The 22482-nt window shown below is 32.1% G+C and overlaps 1 protein-coding gene across 1 annotated transcript; it reads left to right on the forward strand.

Moving 5' to 3' along the window:
- The first annotated feature begins 77 nt into the window (after nucleotides 1-77).
- Nucleotides 78-19901, forward strand: LOC143041970 (exosome complex component RRP45-like). Its single transcript, XM_076214159.1, has 14 exons — nucleotides 78-249; nucleotides 3793-3887; nucleotides 4447-4566; nucleotides 4821-4923; nucleotides 5562-5659; nucleotides 6248-6287; nucleotides 7024-7106; nucleotides 7603-7735; nucleotides 8165-8253; nucleotides 9053-9214; nucleotides 12396-12426; nucleotides 13416-13542; nucleotides 18776-18854; nucleotides 19770-19901. The coding sequence occupies exons 1-14, from the start codon at nucleotides 184-186 to the stop codon at nucleotides 19870-19872; spliced, it is 1329 nt and encodes a 442-aa protein (XP_076070274.1). The 5' UTR covers nucleotides 78-183; the 3' UTR covers nucleotides 19873-19901.
- Nucleotides 19902-22482: the final 2581 nt, after the last annotated feature.

A 22482-nucleotide genomic window follows, 5' to 3' on the forward strand; every position in this document is an offset into this window, starting at 1 on the left:
AATTACCAAAATTTTATGACCGATGCGTTTTTTTATATACTACGCAATAGGTTTCTGCGTCAAAACATAAAATCTACACCTCACAGTAAATTTTAACAACAAATGCACATGGGCTTTAAATTTGTTAATCAATGAGTGATATGTGATGATAGATCATAGGATTGCTGACATCTAAGTTTCATCATGAGAGAAACACCGTTGTCAAACTGTGAAAGGGAATTCATTCGAAAGGCTTTGGGTGAAAGAAAGGTTATTTTATCCTCATGTCACTATCTGCTTTTGTTATAATTTAGATACAATTTTTCATTCATCTAAGCTTCTATAATTGGAAAAATAACCCCAAGATGAGTTAGGAAAAGTGTATTTTGGTGCAGTGTTTTCAGCTTTTTTATTTCACATGTTTTCGTGTTTTTATGTTTTATTTCTCGTGAGTCGTGTTTGGGTTGGTTTAAGGTTTATGTACCCTTCTGTAGCCATTTTTGTACGAACTTTTCAAACTTCAATTGTATCAAAACTACAGATATAATGAATTATAGAGATAGGCCATTTTGTACATATTCCAAGGGGAAACTTGATGCAAAGCATTATTTTTTACTGTTCCATTGCATTTAAGGTTTATGTACCCTTCTGTAGCCATTTTTGTACGAAATTTTCAAACTTCAATTGTATCAAAACTACAGATATAATGAATAATAGAGATAGGCCATTTTGTACATATTCCAAGGGGAAACTTGATGCAAAGCATTATTTTTTACTGTTTTATTGCATTTAATAGAAAAAGAGGACTTTGTGGCAAATAAATCAAGATTTTTATAGAAAATCCACAGCCTTTATCCTTGTACTCTCATATTTGGCAATTTGATGACTGATAGATATAGGATTATTGCATGCAGTGCTAGTATTGATTTCCTTACAACAAGTTTATAAATGTAGTTATTGGTCATGACAAGTATAAATATGGCCAAAATCAAGTACACCTTTTAGGGTGCGCTCGACTTTAGTGACTCAGCACGAGGTGTTTTGGAATTTACAGGTTACTTAGAACTTTTTGTAAAAAATAAACACTAGCACATCATAGAAAATCAAGTGAGTAATTTATGTTTCAAATTTTATAACAAAAATCTCTGTATTAAAGGCTGTGGATTTTCTATAAAAATCTTGATTTATTTGCCACAAAATCCTCTTTTTCTATCAAATGCAATGAAACAGTAAAAAATAATACTTTGCATCAAGTTTCCCCTTGGAACATGTACTAAATGGCCTATCTCTATTATTTATTATATCTTTAGTTTTGATACAATTGAGGTTTGAAAAATTCGTACAAAAATGGCTACAGAAGGGTACATAAACCTTAATGGAAAAAGAGGACTTTGTGGCAAATAAATCAAGATTTTTATAGAAAATCCACAGCCTATATCCTTGTACTCTCATACTTGGCAATTTGATGACTGATAGATATAGGATTATTGCATGCAGTGCTAGCATTGATTCCTTAAAACAAGTTTATAAATGTAGTTGTTGGTTAAGACAAGTATAAATATGGCAAAAATCAAGTACACCTTTTAGGGTGCGCTCGACTTTAGTGACTCAACATGAGGTGTTTTGGAATTTACAGGTTACTTAGAACTTTTTGTAAAAAATAAACACTAGCACATTATAGAAAATCAAGTGAGTAATTTATGTTTCAAATTTTATAACAAAATTCTCTGTATTAAAGGCTGTGGATTTTCTATAAAAATCTTGATTTATTTGCCACAAAGTCCTTTTTTTCTATTAAATGCAATGAAACAGTAAAAAATAATGCTTTGCATCAAGTTTCCCCTTGGAACATGTACTAAATGGCCTATCTCTATTATTTATTATATCTTTAGTTTTGATACAATTGAGGTTTGAAAAATTCGTAAAAAAATGGCTACAGAAGGGTACATAAAAACCTTAATGTGTGTGCTAGGTTTTCCCCTTATTTAATTTATTTTCCATGTTTTGTGTCAGTGCTTATTATTTCTCATGCTCACGCTTTGATTCAAAGGTAAACAAGACTTATTCAAAGTCAGCCTGGATATTGTGTATATACATGATATATATGGTATGCAATAAAGTCCATGAAATTACTATAAATAATATTTTTTCAAATCAGATGCAACTACATGTAACTGACACTGAAAGGTGACCGCAGTCCGCAGGGTCTTCATTTTTAGTAATAATGACTGCATGATCTAGGACGGTTGAGTTATGAATTCTGGTACTTTTTACATTAATAGTTACAATTTCATTTCTCATGCTTTAAGTGCTTTTCCAAATATTTATTTTCCGTGCAACATCTTTCTGATTTTCATGTGTTTCCGTTTTCAGAAATACACTCATCATAGATACCAGGATTTAAATTTTGTATTTACCCCTGACATCCGTTTCATCTATAAACATGATAAACATGATAAAAGACTCATCAGTAAAGCTCGAATCCAAAAAAGTAAAAAAAGGCCAAATAAAGTACGAAGTTGAAGAGCATTGAGGACCAAAATTCCTAAATGTTTTGGCAAATACAGCTAAGATAATCTGTTCCTGAGGTAGAAAATCTTAGTATTTAAAAAAATTCAAAAGTTTTGTAAACAGTTAATTTTGAATATGACCATATCAATGATTCATGTCAGCAAAGAAGTGCTGATTACTGGCCTGGTGATACCCTTGGGGAATTAAAACTCCCTTTACCACCCTCCAAGATACTTTTCTTACTCATATATTACAGACTAGGGGAATAGCTCTGGTAGCATGGATGGAGGCGATTATATACGGACACATAAAAACACATCAGCTTCCATTTCTACAATTTAATCAGACAAAGATGACGTCACAAACATGGATACAAAATACTGACAAAAGGGGAACAACTCTCTCTTACAAACAGAAACATAATCTGACCATACATACTGATATATAACACATACCTTTTACGTTTGTTTGCTAACTTATAGTCAAAACGAATCCATACAGGGGTAGAATTAGGGTTTAGGGAAAAAGAGTGTTACTGTACAAAAAGTTAAAAATGGAATATCTGTAGGTGTGACTCTTGACACCGTATTGTCATAAGTCTCACAAGAGAAATATTTTTCTCACAATTACATGTACATGTAAGGTGACTACTGTAGAAAGAGTTGAAACGAAGCAAATCACAGATACATTTTGGAATGTCTCATCAATTATAAAAAATAAAGTTTTGTAAGGGATAGGAGAGTTTCCTTTCTTTTCTAATGATAAAAATACCACTGCTCAAAGGTATTTGCAGCTTCTTTTATGAATTTTTGCACTGCTCATTAAAAAAAAAAAAAAATAATGGACGTCACATGTTTCGGTCAATTTCAATTTTTCAGTGGCTACATCATCTTGGATATAAATGTTTTTTTCTACATGTAATGGTTTTTGATTTACCAATAAGCTAGTTATGAAAAAGGCTGAAAAATAATGAATACCGGTTTAGAAAAATGGCCTATGACATTAAACATGTAGAAAACAGAAATGAATTTGTATAAAGGGGGTCTCATTGGGGGGTTCTGATCCCGGATCCCGCTTACTGTTTTGTCAGATTCCCGTATCCCGCTTATACTATGTACCTAAGCAATTCTCATTTTTTTGTAATTTCCCGTGTCCTGCTAGCCCTTAATTTCCGTTTTCACGGCACAATAATTTGACTTTCCCGTATCACGCTTACGAAAAATCGGCAATCCCGCGTCACGCTTAGACCCCAATGAGACCCACTATAAAGATATTAATCAATTATTTGTTTTTATTTCTCAGAGATTAGATGGGAGACAGGCATATGACTACAGAACACTTAAGATTGCCTTTGGGTATGATAGAGGATGTTGTCGTGTTGATCTTGGTCAGACAAGGTAATTTTGAAATTTACCAATGTTATATCATTGTATTATTATGCATGAATAATCAATATTCTTTAACAGTATTTTCAAGATTTGTTTGTGAATTCTTTTTTAGGGGTCTATTATTTTTGGGATTTATCAGGTAGTTTAGTGATAAATAAACACCTTGTTGAGTGGATTAGGAGGCAGTTTTATACAATAGAGGTGAACAATACCAAAAGGGCATTCAAACTCATAAACTGAAAATAATTTACTTGAATTGAATTGTTTTGTTATAAACTAAGCTTTTAGTTGTTTCAATTGAAATGTTTCATAATTTTCATGTATGGGCCTTTTAAAGCTGACTATAAGGTATGGGTTTTTCTTATTGTTGAAGGCTGTAGCCGCTGTTGCCTACAATTGCTTACATCTACTTTATTTGAACCTCAGTGGATATATGTCCAAAATTGGCTATCATACCAATATCTTTATTTTTATAATTGTCAAAAATGAAAAGAAACAAAAGACACAACAATATTTAAAACCAAAAAATGCAAAGTTAAACAATCATCTTATATGATTATCTTTCCAGGGTATTGGCACAAGTATCATGTGAAATTACATCACCAAAACAACAGAGACCATCAGATGGTGTTTTATTTGTAAATGTTGAGTTATCTCCCATGGCATGTCCAGTATTTGAAGTTGGAAGGTAAGAATATGATTATGGGAATCTCCCTTGCAACACTTCTCAACTTAACAAAAGTTTCCATGAGTTCAAGTTTATAACAATTTCTGTTTGCAATGTTGACATTTTTTTTTATCAAAACAAGAACAGTCACTTACAAAATGACTTAGGAAAAGATAGAAAATTTGAAATTTGTGATACAACATGAAATATTCAAATTTGTTAAAACTTTTTCTCATACAGTTTGAAAAATGACTTGATATTGATTTCTATTGTAGAATGTCAGACCAGGGAGTAGAAATCAACAGAATCTTAGAAAGATGTTTGAAAGAATCTAGATGTGTTGATACTGAATCTCTGTGTATTATAGCCGGTGAAAAGGTGATTGAATAATTAGTAGATAATTTATGGAAACCACAGGGTTATTGGAGATTTGACCTTGGGTGGGCCATAATTCCATGATGTTTTGATCTAGAGAGAAGTGTATCAGGCTTCAGAGTGAGGAATACAAATTTTCAAAAGTACAGTGTGTACTGAGGGTAGAATGGAAAGTGAACTGCAGAATAGTTGGGATACCATTAATTATTTTGATTCTATTACAGGAAAATAATGAAAAATCACCCTTATTCAAATTGAGTTGGACAGCACCATTATCAAATTTACAGTGTTTTTGTTTAAAAAAACTTATTGATTTTATCATTTTATGTTCAACACATGCTATTTAACATTTAAATACTGAAGATAATACAAGGTAAAAAAAATCAGGATGTCATATGAGAATATGGAATATTTCATGGAATCACACAAGTAAACACAGAATTTTAAATATATATGCCAATGTGACCACAAATTGACAACACAACAACAAATTTTTGTCTTATTTAATTCTTTTATATCTGATATATTCATTAGAACTTCTCATTGCATAACAAAGACTTAACCATATTTACAAACATGACATCTATTGAAAGCAAGCTCCTTTATTATGTCATATTATGATTCTTGTTTTGAATTTTTAGGTTTGGCAGATTAGAGTAGATGTACATGTAATGAATCATGACGGAAACCTGATAGATTGTTCCAGTATAGCAGCCATTACAGCATTGGCACATTTCAGGTATATACATACATATAGAATGATGAAAAATATTACATTACCGATGCTATAACAGCACAAATATGGAGATAAGAAGATGTGATATGATTGTAAATGAGACAATTATCCACCAGAAAATAAAAGTATGAAGATGTAAACTTCAACAGGGTCAAGTACTGCCTTCATCAATGGGCAAAACCCATGTGGTACAGTAAGATTTAAAAAAAGAGGAACCATCGGCCTGATTTTAGCTAAATAAATAAACAAAAATTATCTCTTGCAGACAGCAACCAATAAAAAAAACAATTTGATACCAGGTTCACTGTTGAAACATCAGTATGAATACAGATAGAATGATGGAAAACATAACATACTGTAGATTTATTAATCTTAGTGGGTATCAATTTTTGTGGAATACGGAAAAATAGCATTTTGGTGGATATTTGATTCAAAATTTGTGTGTAAGCTGATAAAAAATTGTTCTTTGTTGATCATTTGATTTTTTTGGTTCATCTTTATGCAAGCAATCCATTAAAAAATTGGTTATCCACAAATACAATGATACCACTGTATTGTCTGTTATCATCAATGTTTATTTTATTTCTTTAGACGACCTGATGTTACAGTTGATGGCACAGATGTTATAGTTGTAAGTAAATAAATCTATTTTTATCCTGCTTCTGACAAATATCTTGCGATAACCTCTCTCTGGCTTAGATCAACCAGTACTTGTATAGTAGATTTCAACTTCATGAAGTATTCTGTCACCTCTATCAGCAAAGACTTCTTAAGGTGGTACCCAACACCTTCACTAAAATTAATTTGGCTCGTTTAATTTTCTAGAATTTTAACAAAGTGTTTACTTTGGCCCTTTGGCAAAAATATAAAAATTTCAAAAAATTTGAACCAACCATTTTATCAGAAAAATTACACTGGTTGTATAGCAGTTTGACAAACACTAATTTTGATCTTTGAGATGCTTAGTATTCCATTAACAACACAACGTAATTAAAACGTTTAGCTGATTTTACAGAGTTATCTCCCTGTAGTGTTAGGTACCACCTTAAATTACACAGGCATGTGAGCTATTTCTTCATCTCAAGTCTCTAAGAATCTGAAATGGAATTATACATGTTTCATTATAAAATGTATGATTAGATTTGTATTTTTTGTCAATAATGAATTATAGCATACAATAGAACAAAAGAACCCATTGCCCCTCAGTATGAGCCATATATTTGTTATTTTATTCTTTTGTCATTAATGAATTATATACCAATGTTACAGCACACCATAGAAGAAAAGGACCCATTACCATCCAGTATTAGCCATATAATTACATTTTTATTCTTTTGTCATTAATGAATTATATACCTTTTTGACAGCACACCATAGAAGAAAAGGACCCATTACCACTCAGTGTTCACCATATGCCTATCTGTGTATCGTTTTCATTCTATGAACAAGGGTAAGTACTAGATTTTAACAACATTTTTGACATACTTAAAGGGTACAGTTCTAGGCCTATATTTCTTAAGCATCTATGTATTCTAACTAGAACTTTGCTCCCAGAGAGGTTGAAAAAGAGGTTTCCTTATGCATATTCCTTGGCAATAATAAAAGGTGAACGTAATTCATTAGAGAGAAGAAGTTACATGAAAGATATAATATTAATCATTCAAAATCTAGGATACTTATAAAGTATGTAATTACTGTAAATTCAAGTAATTGTTTCATGCATTTATTATTGCAATTTTTAAAAAATGAACAAAAATGCAAGTTTAGTGATTGCAATGTTGAAAAAGTTACATACAGATTACAGACAGATGTATTTGATTTCAGAATACCAGTTCTTATCATTGCTGAGTATAAGAATACTCAAGTAGTCTTATTATTCACTTTGATAAAAGCTCACAAGAATATCTGAATTTACAGAATTGTAAAGTAATTTTGCATTTTATTAGGAAATTTTTATTGGTTGATCCATCTGACAAGGAAGAGAAAGTTATGGATGGAAAGATGGTGATAGGGATGAACAAACACAGAGAAATATGCTCACTACAGGTCACAGGTCAAATGTTATTGTTAAAAGATCAGGTATGTATCCTTTCTGACTAGGCTTTCTGGTAATACATCTACCCTTATTTAAATAACACTTGTCTTAGAAAAATATCCTCGGTCAGTTAAAATTTGCTAGATATTATATAACTTTATTATTGTATAACAAAGTAATATAATAAGAGTATACATTCATGACACAAAATCAATACATGCAGAAGAAAACTCAAAAAGCAATGGAACAGCACTTGGCTGTTCTTCATCTCAAAGTCAGTGTGGTTTTATTTATCAAATTTTATTAAGCATAAATTTGCATTTAAGTTATATATTATTGAGTTATTGTGTCCAAAACTAGGTTTATTTGTTGTTAGTCTACTGTTTATTATCATATAAAAAGATATTAAACATGTCAATTAAATAAATGTTCAATAACAATATGAATTATTTCAATCTGCATTTTTCTTTCAGGTTCTAAGATGTTCCAATATTGCTGTTGTTAAGGTTACAGAAATAACAGAATGGATACAGAAAGCACTTGAAAATGACCGACAAGCTAGGTAATATTGAAAATATTAATATCATATTAGAACATTGTAAGATAGTTTTATTATTTAAATATATATAAAGGCACACCTATAGCCAGGGGATTCCCAAGTAATCCAAAAAAATTGAAGTTTGACTAATAAAGTCAAGCAAAATTATATAACCACCCCTTTTTCTATAGACATTCTTGCCTGAAAGCATTTAGCATATATTATAATGATAAGTCATCATTAGTCAGATGTGACAATAATAATAAGGCCAATTGATCTATGTAAGATATTATCTTCTCTCTGAAAACTCAGGGCAAGTGAGGTCTTATTAATCCCACTACATCTTTTACCCATACTTATTGTAGTCTGGGAAATAGATATAGTGGTTACTGTATGTACATTTTCAAATTTAAATGGCTGGCTTGAGGAATTCTGTTTTTAAATGCATATTGATTTAAAACATACAATTCAGGAATGTCAATTTAGTTGATGGGTTCATTTATAAATAATTCAGAATAATAGAAAGGACTAATTAAAACAAACTTGTCTAGAATTGATACAAAAGAATCACTGTAAATTCAGAAAATATTGCAAGGTTTTTATTATTGCGAAAAATGCAACAGAGTTTTTATCTCAATAATTGAAACTCGCATTTTGAAATTTTTTAAATGAATCTCAATATCTCAAACATTAAATTCGTGATTTAGTCTAAATAGACAAAATTGCAATAATAAATGCATGCAATAATTTGATTATTTCTGAATTTACAGTACTTATTAGTTGATTTGGCCATGGTTTAGAGAGTATTCTTTTATTTTTAAAGATCAAATGGTGAAAGATTTGGCTTCCGTGAAGCAGTTGTGATGGATACAGTTACAACCAATCAAATGAATCCAGAAAAAATTAAAGTAGAAGAAACTGACCAATCACCAGCTGGATCAGATGATGAGGTTACTATGGAAACCAATGGTCACTTAAGTGATGAGTATCCTTGCAAAGAAGCTTATGAAAGCAATTCAACTTATTTTTATAATATTAATGTCAGAAGATTAAACATTATGTTTTAACCCTTTCATGCCGAATGTATCCTTTTGGCACACCCGCGTGCATGACGAATGTATCCTTTTGGCACCCCCGTGTAGATGCCGAATGTATCCTTAAGGATACATAGATTTCTATTTTTAGACGGTCACAGTGCAAACAGTAAAAATAACGTTTAAACATGTTTCTTGGCCCCGTTGCTCCATGGATGTTATGATAAACACCAAATGCATTCGATATTTTAGTATCGGCGTAAAAACACTGTTAAAATATGTTTTTTCAAAGATTGTTGAGAAAAAAAAACCTTGTGAAAAACAAAATGGCGGCATCATAAACAATCGTGGTCAGGAGTTTCATTTTGAGTTGAAACATTGAGAAAACTTAACCTGCGGTCATGAAAGTTGTTTAACTTGAACAAAAGTAGTGAGTGTACGTATATTTTGGAGTTGTGAGAAGGATATTTGTAAAACAACCTGAAATCGAGACTTTGATTGTCGCCATCAGGTGCACGACTGTAAATAATTATTTCTCGTTGCCGTTTGACAGTCAACCTTTCATTACCGATTGAGTCAGAGTCTTTTATCATCGTTTTAGACACTCTCAGGAGTCTGTAGTGCTACGGGTTTTATTTCTTTTCATTGAAAGGCCGTACTGCAGTATGTAGGTCGACAAAACGAAAGTCCACTTTCATTTAAAATAGAACCGGATATTGACAAATATTGACAGCTGAGTCTATAAATAGTGCGGTTCATAAAAACACGTGTTGTTACATCTCATAGGTTTATTATTTTACATAAAAGTTGTTTCGAAAGATGAGACAATATTCTGCAACCTTATTCGTATTTTAATCCAGTGTTAATTATTTTCCATGATGTATCTCGTCTTGTGACAGAGGTTTTTAAAAGTCTTGTTCAGCATACAAAAATTTTAAAAGTTGTTTTGGAAAACAAATAATGTTGACAGAGAGTAAAAAAAATCCTGAAAGATGCCAAGATAATTATTTTAATGTAACAAATTGTTTTCTTTCTCATTTAAAAAAAAAAAACATTGTCAAAGAAGGGAAGTGAAAAAAATTATATTTGTTTTAGAAGGGAAGGGAAAATTATTTTTTCAGAATTGGAAGGGGGGGGGGATTTTTTTTTGCTGAAGGGAAGTGATTTTTTCCCCCAAAGTGAAATAACATAAGGTGTTGTCTGTTGCTTCTGATTAATCTTGAGATGGCATCAGTTTATTATTGTAAAATAATACTGTTCCTGTATGTTTCTGAAAACAATATAGGGGTTAAATTTTTTGTTTTGGAAATTATGAGGAAGAACTCCCCCCTCATGTTGCACACTAACACAAAAGATGAATGACCAGTGCGGCAGTGCCTAAAGTTTATTACAATTTGAAATGCCAATATAAGCAACCATTTTTAACACTAGGAAACATCTTTTTTGTGTTCAAAAAGGGACTTCAAATGGTATATAAATTGCTTCTTCTCTCAAATGCCAAGTCATATACATGTAGTAGTAAGGAGTAAGAGAAAAAACTGATCAAATTTGAAATGGCATAATGGGACCACATTAGGGTCTTGTAGTTGTCACCTTGTAAGTCAGCTTCTTAAATTAACTGTTTATGGGACTAGTACACATAAGCAGGTATCTTCATACCACATTAATATATAGGCTTATATGTAAGTAACACTTGCTGCCGGATGTAAAAGATTAATTAATAGACTGGTAACAATGGTTATACTATAACAACCTCACTCAAGTAATTTTTATTCACTTTTTGACAAACCCTTCCATTAAATAACCCAACATTATATAAACAGAAAATGAAAAAAAATAGTTTCCCTGGTCCTCACTCAATTTTAAAATCAAAATTTATGATATGAATCCTCCTATTCAATGAGTATGCAGCATTATAAACTAAAACAAATTTCATAGCTTCCAAATGTTATTACAAACTATATCATGCAGCTGGGGCAATATGCGCAATTGTTTCTACATAGGCGGTAATGGTAACGTTTTCTTCTGTTGCTCAGCCCATATCATAAACTTGTATATGTATGATGGCTTGTTTCGAAGCTGAGACATTTTTACATATGTGGTTCAATTTTCGGGGTACGAAGTGTGATTCATTTTTCCGTAAATTACCAAACCCCGAGTATCCTTTTGCGATGTGGCTCCTCATGGTAAAAAATCCCATTTTTGACACAATAATTTCTTTAAAAATTTAATACTTTGAACACATTTAATGGCTCCATAGTTTTTACACATTTATTCTGTGTTCCCTTACTTTCTAAATTAACACAAATGGTTCAGCTCAGTCATTTGTTTATCATAGAAATGTGTCAAATATCACTACACAGAGATTTTTTGTTTACACGTGACTTTTGAGTTCCTCATTTCAAGGCGCATTAGGGATATTGTCCCAGCTCCCTGGTGTAGCTTTCCATTAATGAATTTTAAAACTGCATTTTGCAGTAAAACATGTACATGATGTATTTTAATCCCTTTTTGGCAATAGTTTTCAACGACTTGCATCTGTGTGTACATGGCATGAGTTTAAATAAAACAGTACCCAGTAGTTGTCTGCATATATTATCTTCTTTACCTCTACTGCATGTGATTAATAAATTTAACTATGATGAAAATAAATTTATAAAATATTAATTGCCAGCTTTTGATATTTATTTGTGCTGCTTTAACAAACATCAGTTGATGTATTTGTCAATTTTATGTTATCTTATACATCCTAAATTTAATTTCAACAATTTTCAAAAAAAAAAAATTCACATGAACTGTCTAACTGCCTCAAAAAACAATAGAGAACAATTTTGTTGTCCATTCATTTGATGTATTTTATCATTTGATTTTGCCATTTGATTAGGAACTTTCCGTTTTGAGTTTTCCAGGGAGTTCAGTATTTTTGTGATTTTACTTTTAAGAACATAAAGATAAATGTATTTTTATATACATATGTCTTTTGTAACTTATTTTGCTAAAGTTCTAACTTTTCATCAGAGAGGCACTGTGATATGTAAATATCAGAAGCAATGTTAGGTACATATTTTCCGCTTAATATTATAGTCGATGGTTTTACTGTAGGATTTCAATTTTCTTTAACTTTTGCCTCAGAGACAGTAAAGTGCCAGAAGTCAAAATATTGGTAAGTTTTAACATGAATATAAGTACTCACAATAGACACATATAACTTTCTGATGTTTTTATCATACCTGGCTCCAAAGGAGGGAGGTATACTGCCTTACCTCTGGCAGTCTGTCCTCTCATTAGTACCTCCTAGGAAATTTTCTTATGGACTCCTAATCAGAGTTTGCTGAGATTTTATATCAAGCTTCATGTAAACATGCTATACGTTATGATGCATTTCCCAACCATTACTAATCAACTCACTATTCAGCAAAGATTTATATAAAGATTGGCCATGAATAAATTTTTTCACATTTTTCTCAGGAACACTTTGTAATGATTGGTAGGGATGAGTTGCTGGAATAGGTAACTATTTCCAATACATGATATATAATAAGGTTGCAAAATTAATATGAAGTACCCGAAAAGATTGCTGATTTAATCATGAGTACCAGTATATAAAACTAATCAGATGGTTGATTTTTAATACAGATGCAAATTAAGACAATTTCATAAAAGCATCAGATATTTGCCAAATCTATTTTATCTCTTACAATCAATTCCATTAAGTGTGTAAGCAAAGGTAATATCTTTATTTAGCTTGCTTGGTAGCTGAACAGTGAAGTCAATATTCGGTAAGGTATACTACCCTTCTATCGAAGTAGCCTAGTATTACATTTGTACAGACAGATAGATTGGTTATCTGTCAGAATAGTCTACTCTAAATGGAAGGTAGTTTACCTAACATAATAATGACTTCAAGGTTCAGCTAGCAAGCAAGCTAACCAAAGATATTACCTTTACCTACACACTTAATGGAATGGGCTGTAATTAAAACTATGAAATAAGAGTTATCATGACAGCTATTAAGTATATTTTTTGGGTAAAAAAATATGGAAAGGGTTTGGGGTACTAGATGTCTCAGCTGCCTACCCCTACCACAAAAGGGATTGAAGTCAAGTGGCCACCTGAGGTAAGTTGGTAATGAGATTTACCTTATTGTTTTAGGCTAAAGGTGTTGGTTGTATTGGAGATGGTGGAGCATCCAAGTGGGAAGTTGATGATAAAATGGAGGAAGAAATCAAATCAGAATCAATTATACTGTCAAAGAAAGTCAAAAAGGAGAAACCTGCAGGTAAAGATAAACAATTACTATAAAAATTTGTGTATTGTATGCATCTTTAAGCCCGTTTGGTCAAAAGGGTCAATATGAGCTATGATGTCAATCATCTGTGGTCTTCTGTTAACCTCTAAAAAAATCTTCTCCTCTGAAACTAGCAGGGTTGTGTTCAATATCGTAGCGTCTATACAGGGCTACTTAGATTTGTGACTATTGAACGTGTAGCTAGCCTAGTTTCTGCATAGATATTGATAGCAGATACATAACCGCTACGTAGCTGCTACGATATTGAAGACAACCCAGGTCAACTGCAACTATCAGTGGCAACAATTGTTTTACAGTAATTAGTTTAAAGGTTGTGTCTGTTGAAGTGATGCCTCCAATTGATTACTTTTGCCATTTTGTGTCCAATGGGTGAAGCATGGGATGACATAGAAATACTGTTCATTCAGTCTTACTAGCGCTCTCACATGTGCAATTCTTATCAGATTTTTACTTTTATAAAACTTATATCGTAGGTTAATATCAGCATTGTGTCTGACAAGTTTGAAAAATCAGTTTCAATCAACAATTTTTGAAAGTGTTTTGCACCTTAGAAATATGAATTATATGAAAAATTGCATTGTTAGCACTCATTTGTACGAGATTTTTATGAAACTTATATGAAGTTATATCATCAGCTTATATCAGCAATGTCTGGGAACATGTACGAAAAGTCAGTGCAGAACAATAACTTTTAAAAGAGTTATGACCTTGGAAATATTATTCATATGCTCTCAAGCCTTCATTTCTCCAAGATATTTATAGTTATTGCCCTTGGACAAATTGATTGGTTGGTATTTTATGTCGCTTTCAGCACTATTGTGCTAATTTGTGGTGGTCATTTTTATCAATAGAGGAGGGTTGAGTGCCCAAATAGAACCACTGACCTTTGTTCAAAACAATTGGAGTCAAGTGCACTTGATATGTTCAGGCTTCAAACTCACAACATCAGTGTTGAAATGCTAGTGATACAACATCTTGACTACTTACTACTTAGACAACTCAGCCACAGAGACATTTGGTCCGCGACTACAATTTACAATTATTTCGTAGTGCATTTCTTTTAGAACATAAATGAAAATTAAAACAAGAATGTGTCCACAGTACGTGGATGCCCCACTCGCACTATCATTTTCTATGTTTAGTGGACCGTGAAATTGGAATAAATTCTCTAATTTGGCATTAAAATTAGAATGATCTTATCAAAGGGAACATGTATACTAAGTTTCAAGTTGATTGGACTTCAACTTCATCAAAAACTACCTTGACCAAAAACTTTAACCTGAAGCGGGACAGACGGACGAACGGACGGACTGACGGATGGACGGACGGACGGACGGACGGACGGACGGACGGACGGACGGACGGACGGACGGACAGACATAGTATTGTAGGTGGGGCATAAAAATCCCACCTGCGCTTTCTCAATGAAATTTTTATACGGCCACAAAAATTGAGAATTTTTTGGTCGTATATTGGTATCACGTTGGCATTGTTGTCGTCCTTGTCCGAAAATATTTGGTTTTGGCACTATAACTTTAGTATAAGTAAATAGAAATCTATGAAATTTAAACACAAGGTTTATGACCACAAAATGAAGGTTGGGATTGATTTTGGGAGTTTTGGTCCCAACAGTTCAGGAATTAGGGGCCAAAAAGGGCCCAAACAAGCATTTTCTTGGTTTTCGCATTATAACTTTAGTTTAAGTAAATAGAAATCTATGAAATTTTTACACAAGGTTTGTGACCACTAAAGGAAGGTTGGGATTGATTTTGAGAGTTTAGGTATTAACAGTTTAGGAATAAGGGGCCAAAAAAAGGGCCCAAATAAGCATTATTCTTGGTTTTCGCACAATTACTTTAGTATGGGTAATTAGAAACCAATGAAATTTAAACACAAGGTTTATGACCACTAAAGGAAGGTTGGGATTGATTTTGGGAGTTTTGGTCCCAACAGTTTAGGAATCAGGGGCCAAAAAGGGCCTAAATAAGCATTTTCTTGGTTTTCGCACTATAACTTTAGTTTAAGTAAATAAAAATCTATGAAATTTTGACACAAGGTTTGTGACCACTAAAGGAAGGTTGGTATTGATTTTGAGAGTTTAGGTTCTAACAGTTTAGGAATTAGGGGCCAAAAAAAGGGCCCAAATAAGCATTATTCTTGGTTTTCGCACAATAACTTTAGTATGGGTAAATAGAAACCAATGAAATTTAAATACAAGGTTTATGACCACTAAAGGAAGGTTGGGAATGATTTTGGGAGTTGAGGTCCCAACAGTTTAGGAAAAAGGGGCCAAAAAGGGGACCAAATAAGATTTTTCTTGGTTTTTCGCACCATAACTTTAGTAGAAGTAAATAGAAATCTATGAAATTTAAACACAAGGTTTATGACCATAAAAGGAAGGTTGGGATTAATTTTGGGAGTTTTGGTCCCCACAGTTTAGGAATAAGAGGCCCAAAGTGTCCAAAATTAAACTTTGTTTGATTTCATCAAAAATTGAATAATTTGGGTTCTTTGATATGCCGAATCTAACTGTGTATGGTCCTGTATTCAAATTGATCTACATTAAGGTCCAAAGGGTCCAAATTTAAACTAAGTTTGATTTTAACAAAAATTGAATCCTTGGGGTTCTTTGATATGCTGAATCTAAACATGTACTTAGATTTTTTATTATTGGTCCAAATCGGGGTCCAAAATTAAACTTTATTTGATTTCAACAAAAATTGAATTCTTGGGGTTCTTTGATATGCTGAATCTAAACATGTACTTAGATTTTTTATTATGCACCCAGTTTTCAAATTGGTCCAAATCGTGGTCCAAATTTAAACTTAGTTTGATATCAACAAAAATTAAATCCTTGGGGTTCTTTGATATGCTGAATCTAAACATGTATTTAGATTTTTGATTATAGGCCCAGTTTTGAAGTTGGTCCAAATTGGGGTCCAAAATTAAACTTTGTTTGATATGCTGAATCTAAACATGTACCGGTATTTAGATTTTTGATTATAGGCCCAGTTTTTCAAGTTGGTCCACATTGAGGTCTAAAGGGTCCAAAATTGAACTTTATTTGATTTCATCAAAAATTGAATTCTTGGGGTTCTTTGATATGCTGAATCTAACCATGTATTTTAATTTAGGATATTGGACCATAATAGGTAATGTCCAATTTAAAATTTAAAGTTTTTAAGTTATCATTATGTGTCAGAAACCTTTGTTGTGTCAACTATTTAATCACAATCCAAATTCAGAGCTGTATTAAGCTTGAATGTTGTGTCCATACTTGCCCCAATGTTCAGGGTTCAAACTCTGCAGTCGTATAAAGCTGCACCCTGCAGAGCATCTGGTTACAGTGTATTGTACTACTTTTAGGACAAATTATATCAAAATTATAGAAAACCTCATCGGCTCTAACTCAGAATATGGACAATTTTATCTTTAGGGCGTCTTGAAATCTTTTGACATCTTCTGAAGTGCTAATTTTTAACCTTTTTCAGCTGGACTAAATCATTACTTTTCTTTAAAATTCCGGACCCAAATTTTTTTACAGTGTAATTTCACCCCCTACTTGCAATTTGATGCATTAAACATGGAGAAATAAATTTGGAAGGGGTATAAAAATTAATGGCAAGTAACCCACTGTCAACACTAGGGACTATATTTGTGAACAACGAAAATCAAGGGACAACAATTGTGGTCTCGGATCATTTATACACATAAGTTCAATTATAGGCAACTGTACGGCCTTCAAAAATTAAAACAAGGGGGATGGCCAATATATTTGCTTTACATCATGATATTAGGAGACATAGTTAAAAATAAGAATTCTGTGGAAGTATTACTATGTGTAACTAAGCTAAAGTAACAAAAAATAAAAAAAAATAACATAAGGCCAATTAAAATTAATTGATAGATTTTCATCCCCGCCTGCCCCTCTGAAATCGTCCCGCCCTGATTTTTTTTATTTTTGAAAATTTAACGATTTCCGGATTTTGTTTATCTCCGTTTCCAGTAACCGTCAAGATTTTTGTTTCCTTCCAAACTTCCTGTTTCAAATTTCCGTTGTCGTATTTCTTCGAGTAATTAAAAAAAATTCTGTAGCTCTATGATGACAAAATCGTCTAACGAGAATAGAGATTGATTTGGAGAAGTGCATGAAATAATTGTGCTACAAGTAAAACGCTGTGTCCAATATGGCAAATCGCGGCATGACACAAATTTCTGTGATTAGAAAACGTTGATTTTTTTATTGATAAAATGATTTTGTGGCCGGAATTTTGGACTGTGAATTATACCCAAAGAGCAAGAATTGTGAAACACATTGGTACAAAAACATCACTGTATAAACAAAATGACACTAGCACAAACTTGTTAGATTTATGACAGTATATTGAGTTCAAAAAGTCGGCAAACATACACTTAGATTTACTCATGGCTATTTTTTGGTTGACAATCAGCAAACACCTTCTGTCCCAATACTCTCAATAGAGCCATTAAACAACTTCTCCTGTTTGGTGTAGTTCATGTTTTACATATTAAATATATTTACATCTATAAAAAGAATCATAAAAGCACCAACCCTATTGTTTTCATAAATGTTTCATTTTATTCTGTACTCTTAATTCTTTAGTTGCATATTTGTTTCATTTAATGGAGACGGGAGAAAAAAAGTCGATTAGAAAGACACATAAATTTGGTGAAGGTAGTCCAACTGAAGAGCATTCTTTTTTTTGTTTTTGCTGTTAAGGTTTTCCAACGGCGCAATTACATGTAGAACAGTGGTTGCCAATCAGAGATTTTTATGCATGTTATGATTTGAAATAATATGTAAGATTCCTTATACATTAATATACATGATATAAGCTTATTATTACACTTGCATATTTGAAGAACACGTCACAAGAGGGTTTCATCAGAAATAAAAATTAAAAAATAAAATCCTCCCACCCGCCCCATTTTTTTCAAAAATTTGGATGAAAATCTACTAATTAATTTTAGTTGGCCTAACCTTAATAAATGAAGTGGTTGGATACAGTTGTCCTGAAGCAATGGAGCTACACAATGCATGTGTGACCTAAATGTAAATGTTTTATTGTAGTATCTATCTTTGTATATATATTCATCAATGCAATATGATGTGCTTGTATGCCATTGAAATTATGAACTATTAGAGAATGCTGTAATTAAAATTTTTATTTTCTTTTTGTAGATGTTATTATACTTGATGATAGTGATGAAGAAGGAACCACTATGTTACAAGCTGATGATTTAAATACTATACCTGACAGGTTTGTTAAAGTTATTTAAAGTTATTAATATTAACTGACAGGTGTGGTAAAGTTATTCTAAGTTATAAATATCACCTGACAGGTGTGTTAAAAGTTATTCTAAGTTATAAATACTACATTACTCGTGTTTTTTCAACTTATGTATATTACCTGACAAAGTTATGTATATTATCTGACAGTGGTGCTTTTCAAATTTATGTTATTCAACAGGTTTGTTTAAGTTATTTTAAGTTATAAGTGCTACACTGATGTATGTAACAGTTTTTCTAAGTGATAAATTTTATCTGACAGATGTGTTAAACTTATTCTTAGTTATAAATGTTACCTGTTGACTGGTGTGTTAAAGTTATTCTAAGTTATAAATATAACCTCATTGACTCGTGAACAAATGGAGAGACAGACACATCAATATTGTAGAAACATTTTTGGGGAGCATTTAAAAGCACAAACTCTTAATCTTTTGTTCAAATATATAAAACATAATAGAACAATCACATATACCTATACAAACAACATATTCTTATATACTAAATGTACTAAGTATCATAAAGCAGTTAAGTTAAAAATATAAGAAGTAAAAATATAGCATAGCCATGACATTAAAGTTTGTGACATTAACAGATGTAACTACTTTCCAGACTCAACTTTAAGAGTGAAACAGGCTTTGTTTAGACAAATGTTTGACACAAACTATGGTTCAGTTTGTCTTAAATTCAAGTCTAATTCAAATTTGAATACCCCCTGCCTCAAGTAGTCTATGTCCATCCCTTTGTCCATCAAAATAGAACCTGGACCTGTATTTTATGGTTGATGAAATTGTGTTCAAATCTAAAGAGTTGGTCAAGTGGTACTAAAGGTTTTAATCCTTGTGCTTGTATTTTTTTTAATTCTTACTTGAATACTGATATATTTCAGGGTGGTGATACCTACGAAAACATCAGACTCTACAGATCTATCAGCTGCCATTAAAAAGAAGAAAAAAGACAAGAAAAAGAAAAAACAGAAGGATGTTACATAAACTATAATTAAAAAACATTTTGTATATAATCAATTAGTTTATGATATGTTATCCAACCCAAAATAGTCTGTACATCAGTTGTCCCAAAGATGGTTTCCATTCTTTTAACTTTAGTTTGCCTCAACCAAATGTTATGAAACTTATACGCATTGCTTATTACCACAAAACACAGATCAAATTTGAAACTTGGTGGTGTCACTTTTACTATTCTAGAGTTGTGCCTGTTTACCAATGGAAAAAATTGCTGAATTTTCGTTTCTGTTTTCTTACTTAAGTTTGCCTCAACCAAATGTTATGAGACTAATACACGATACTTATTACCACAAACTCAGATCAAGTACAAATTTGGGTATCTTAACCTTTACCATTCTTCAGTTATGTCCCTTTTTAACTTTATAGGATATGCAAGTGGGGGCATCATCTGTGGTCCATGCACACAGTCCCCTTTAAATTTAAATGGTTTCTCTCATGAAACTTCATGGTAAATAAACATTTATACAGGATTGTCCTCTACAAATAATCTTCGTTTAATGTTGATTGGGTTGCACACATATATAGGTATTTTGACACATGGTTCCTATTTTATCTCTTCGGAAAATCATCTTTTCATCTTCATCTCTATAACAAACATGACTGTGAAATTAACTTGTCAGGAATGATAAATAGTAGGACCTCAACAATCTATTTGGTCCTAGTTGGTATATAAAATCATTGCATGGTCTCAATGTGAGTCAGGTTGAAATCACCAGACCATGCCCTTTTTTCAAGGATCAGTGATCAAGTTTGTATCTCAGACACTACTTTAATCAGAAGTTCAACTTTATATGGTGTATTAATTAATTGTATGGTTGTCATATCACTCTGCTAAGGTTCTTTTGACATTGTCCTTCACCTCATTTTTATGGTTCATAGCTCAATGTTAGTTTTTCAAATGTAATAACAAAAGCATCAACTATATTTCATATGTTAAATAATTGTAAGATGAGGCCCCTCATGGGGGGGGTCCTAGTAATCACATAATCACCATTTTTTTGCCAATATAATCACATAATCATTAAATATTTGCTTATCTTTAGTAATCAAATAATCATAAACTAAAAATACAGTCCTAGGTAATCAAATAATCATGAAATATTTGGCTTAATAATCAAATAATCATTAAAAAAACGGCCAAGTAATCACATAATCAAAAACCCCATGAGGGCCCTCTAAGATGTAAATTTCTGTCTGTCATGGTTCATTGGTCACCTTAAAGTTTTCATGGTAAAGTCTTTCTAAGATATTTTAAGAAAGAACAAAAATGAAACTTGTGGCTATAAAGAGCATGTGTCTCACCTTGATCCATTTGAATCTTTAAGCAATTGCCACTTTTCAATATTGTAGACTTTGATATAATTCATGACAAAAATATTTCTTTTTTGCTGATCATATTTTTCAAGCCTGAGACTTCTGTCACAGAAAGCGAGACAGGGATAGTGATCTTGCAGGAGCGGGCCATGATGACAATCATTAAAATTCTTAAAAATTTAGTACTTCAGAAGGAAGAGGACCTGAATACTTAAAATACTAAGTATATAGATGTCTTATGTTATTAAGTTTCCATCTGTCATATGTTCATTGTCATTGTCTCGATGACCTCATTGTCATGAGTTGGTGACTACTTAAAAAAAAAAATTTTTTTTTAGTATTCTTAATTACTCTCTTTAAATGAGCATATCTAAGTTTGGTATGTGCATAACTTGTAAGGTCCTATCTGTCAACCAGTATTCACTTGACCTTGACATCAGTTCATGGATCAGTGACAAGGTTAGTTTTTGTGGTCAAGTTCACATCTCAGATACTATAAGTATAAGCAATAGGTCTACTATATTTTGTGTATGGGATGGTTGTTAGGTGTACATGTCCAACTGGCAGTCGCCATTTGACCTTGACCCCATTTTCATGGATCAGTGGTTAAAATTAAGTTTTTGTGTTTTGGTCTGTTTTTCTAATACAGTATGCTGTAGGTCAACTATATTTGGTGTATGAAAATATTTTGCAATGTACATGTCAATCTGGGTGGTGTTAATATATAACTGCAAAAATGAAATTTGTTTTGGTCGTACATTGGTATCATGCCGTCGTCAGCTTCGTCCAAAGAACATGATTTCCGGATAATAACTAGTATAAGTAAATAGAATCGATAAAATTTTAACACAAGGTTTATAACCACTAAAGGAAGGTTGAGATTGATTTTGGGGGTTTTGGTCCCAACAGTTTAGGAATAAGGGGCACAAATAAGCATTTTTCTTGGTTTTCGCACAATAACTTTAGTATAAGTAAATAGAAATCTATGAAATTTAAACACAAGGTGTATGACCACAAAAGGTACATGTCTGTCTGGCAGGGTTCATCTGACCTTGACCTCATTTTTATGGTTCTATGCTCAATATAAAGTTTTCATGGTTTGGTCTGTTTCTTGTATACTATAGGCAATAGGTCAACTATATTTGGTGAATGGAATGATTTTAAGTTGAACACGTATTTGTGGCTTGGTTTATCACCTTGATCATGTTCAGTTTATGTAATTTTAATAGTAATAAAATTGAGAATGGAAATGGGGAATGTGCC

The sequence above is a fragment of the Mytilus galloprovincialis genome, chromosome 8 (assembly GCF_965363235.1).
Source record: "Mytilus galloprovincialis chromosome 8, xbMytGall1.hap1.1, whole genome shotgun sequence".
Lineage (NCBI taxonomy): Eukaryota > Metazoa > Mollusca > Bivalvia > Mytilida > Mytilidae > Mytilus > Mytilus galloprovincialis.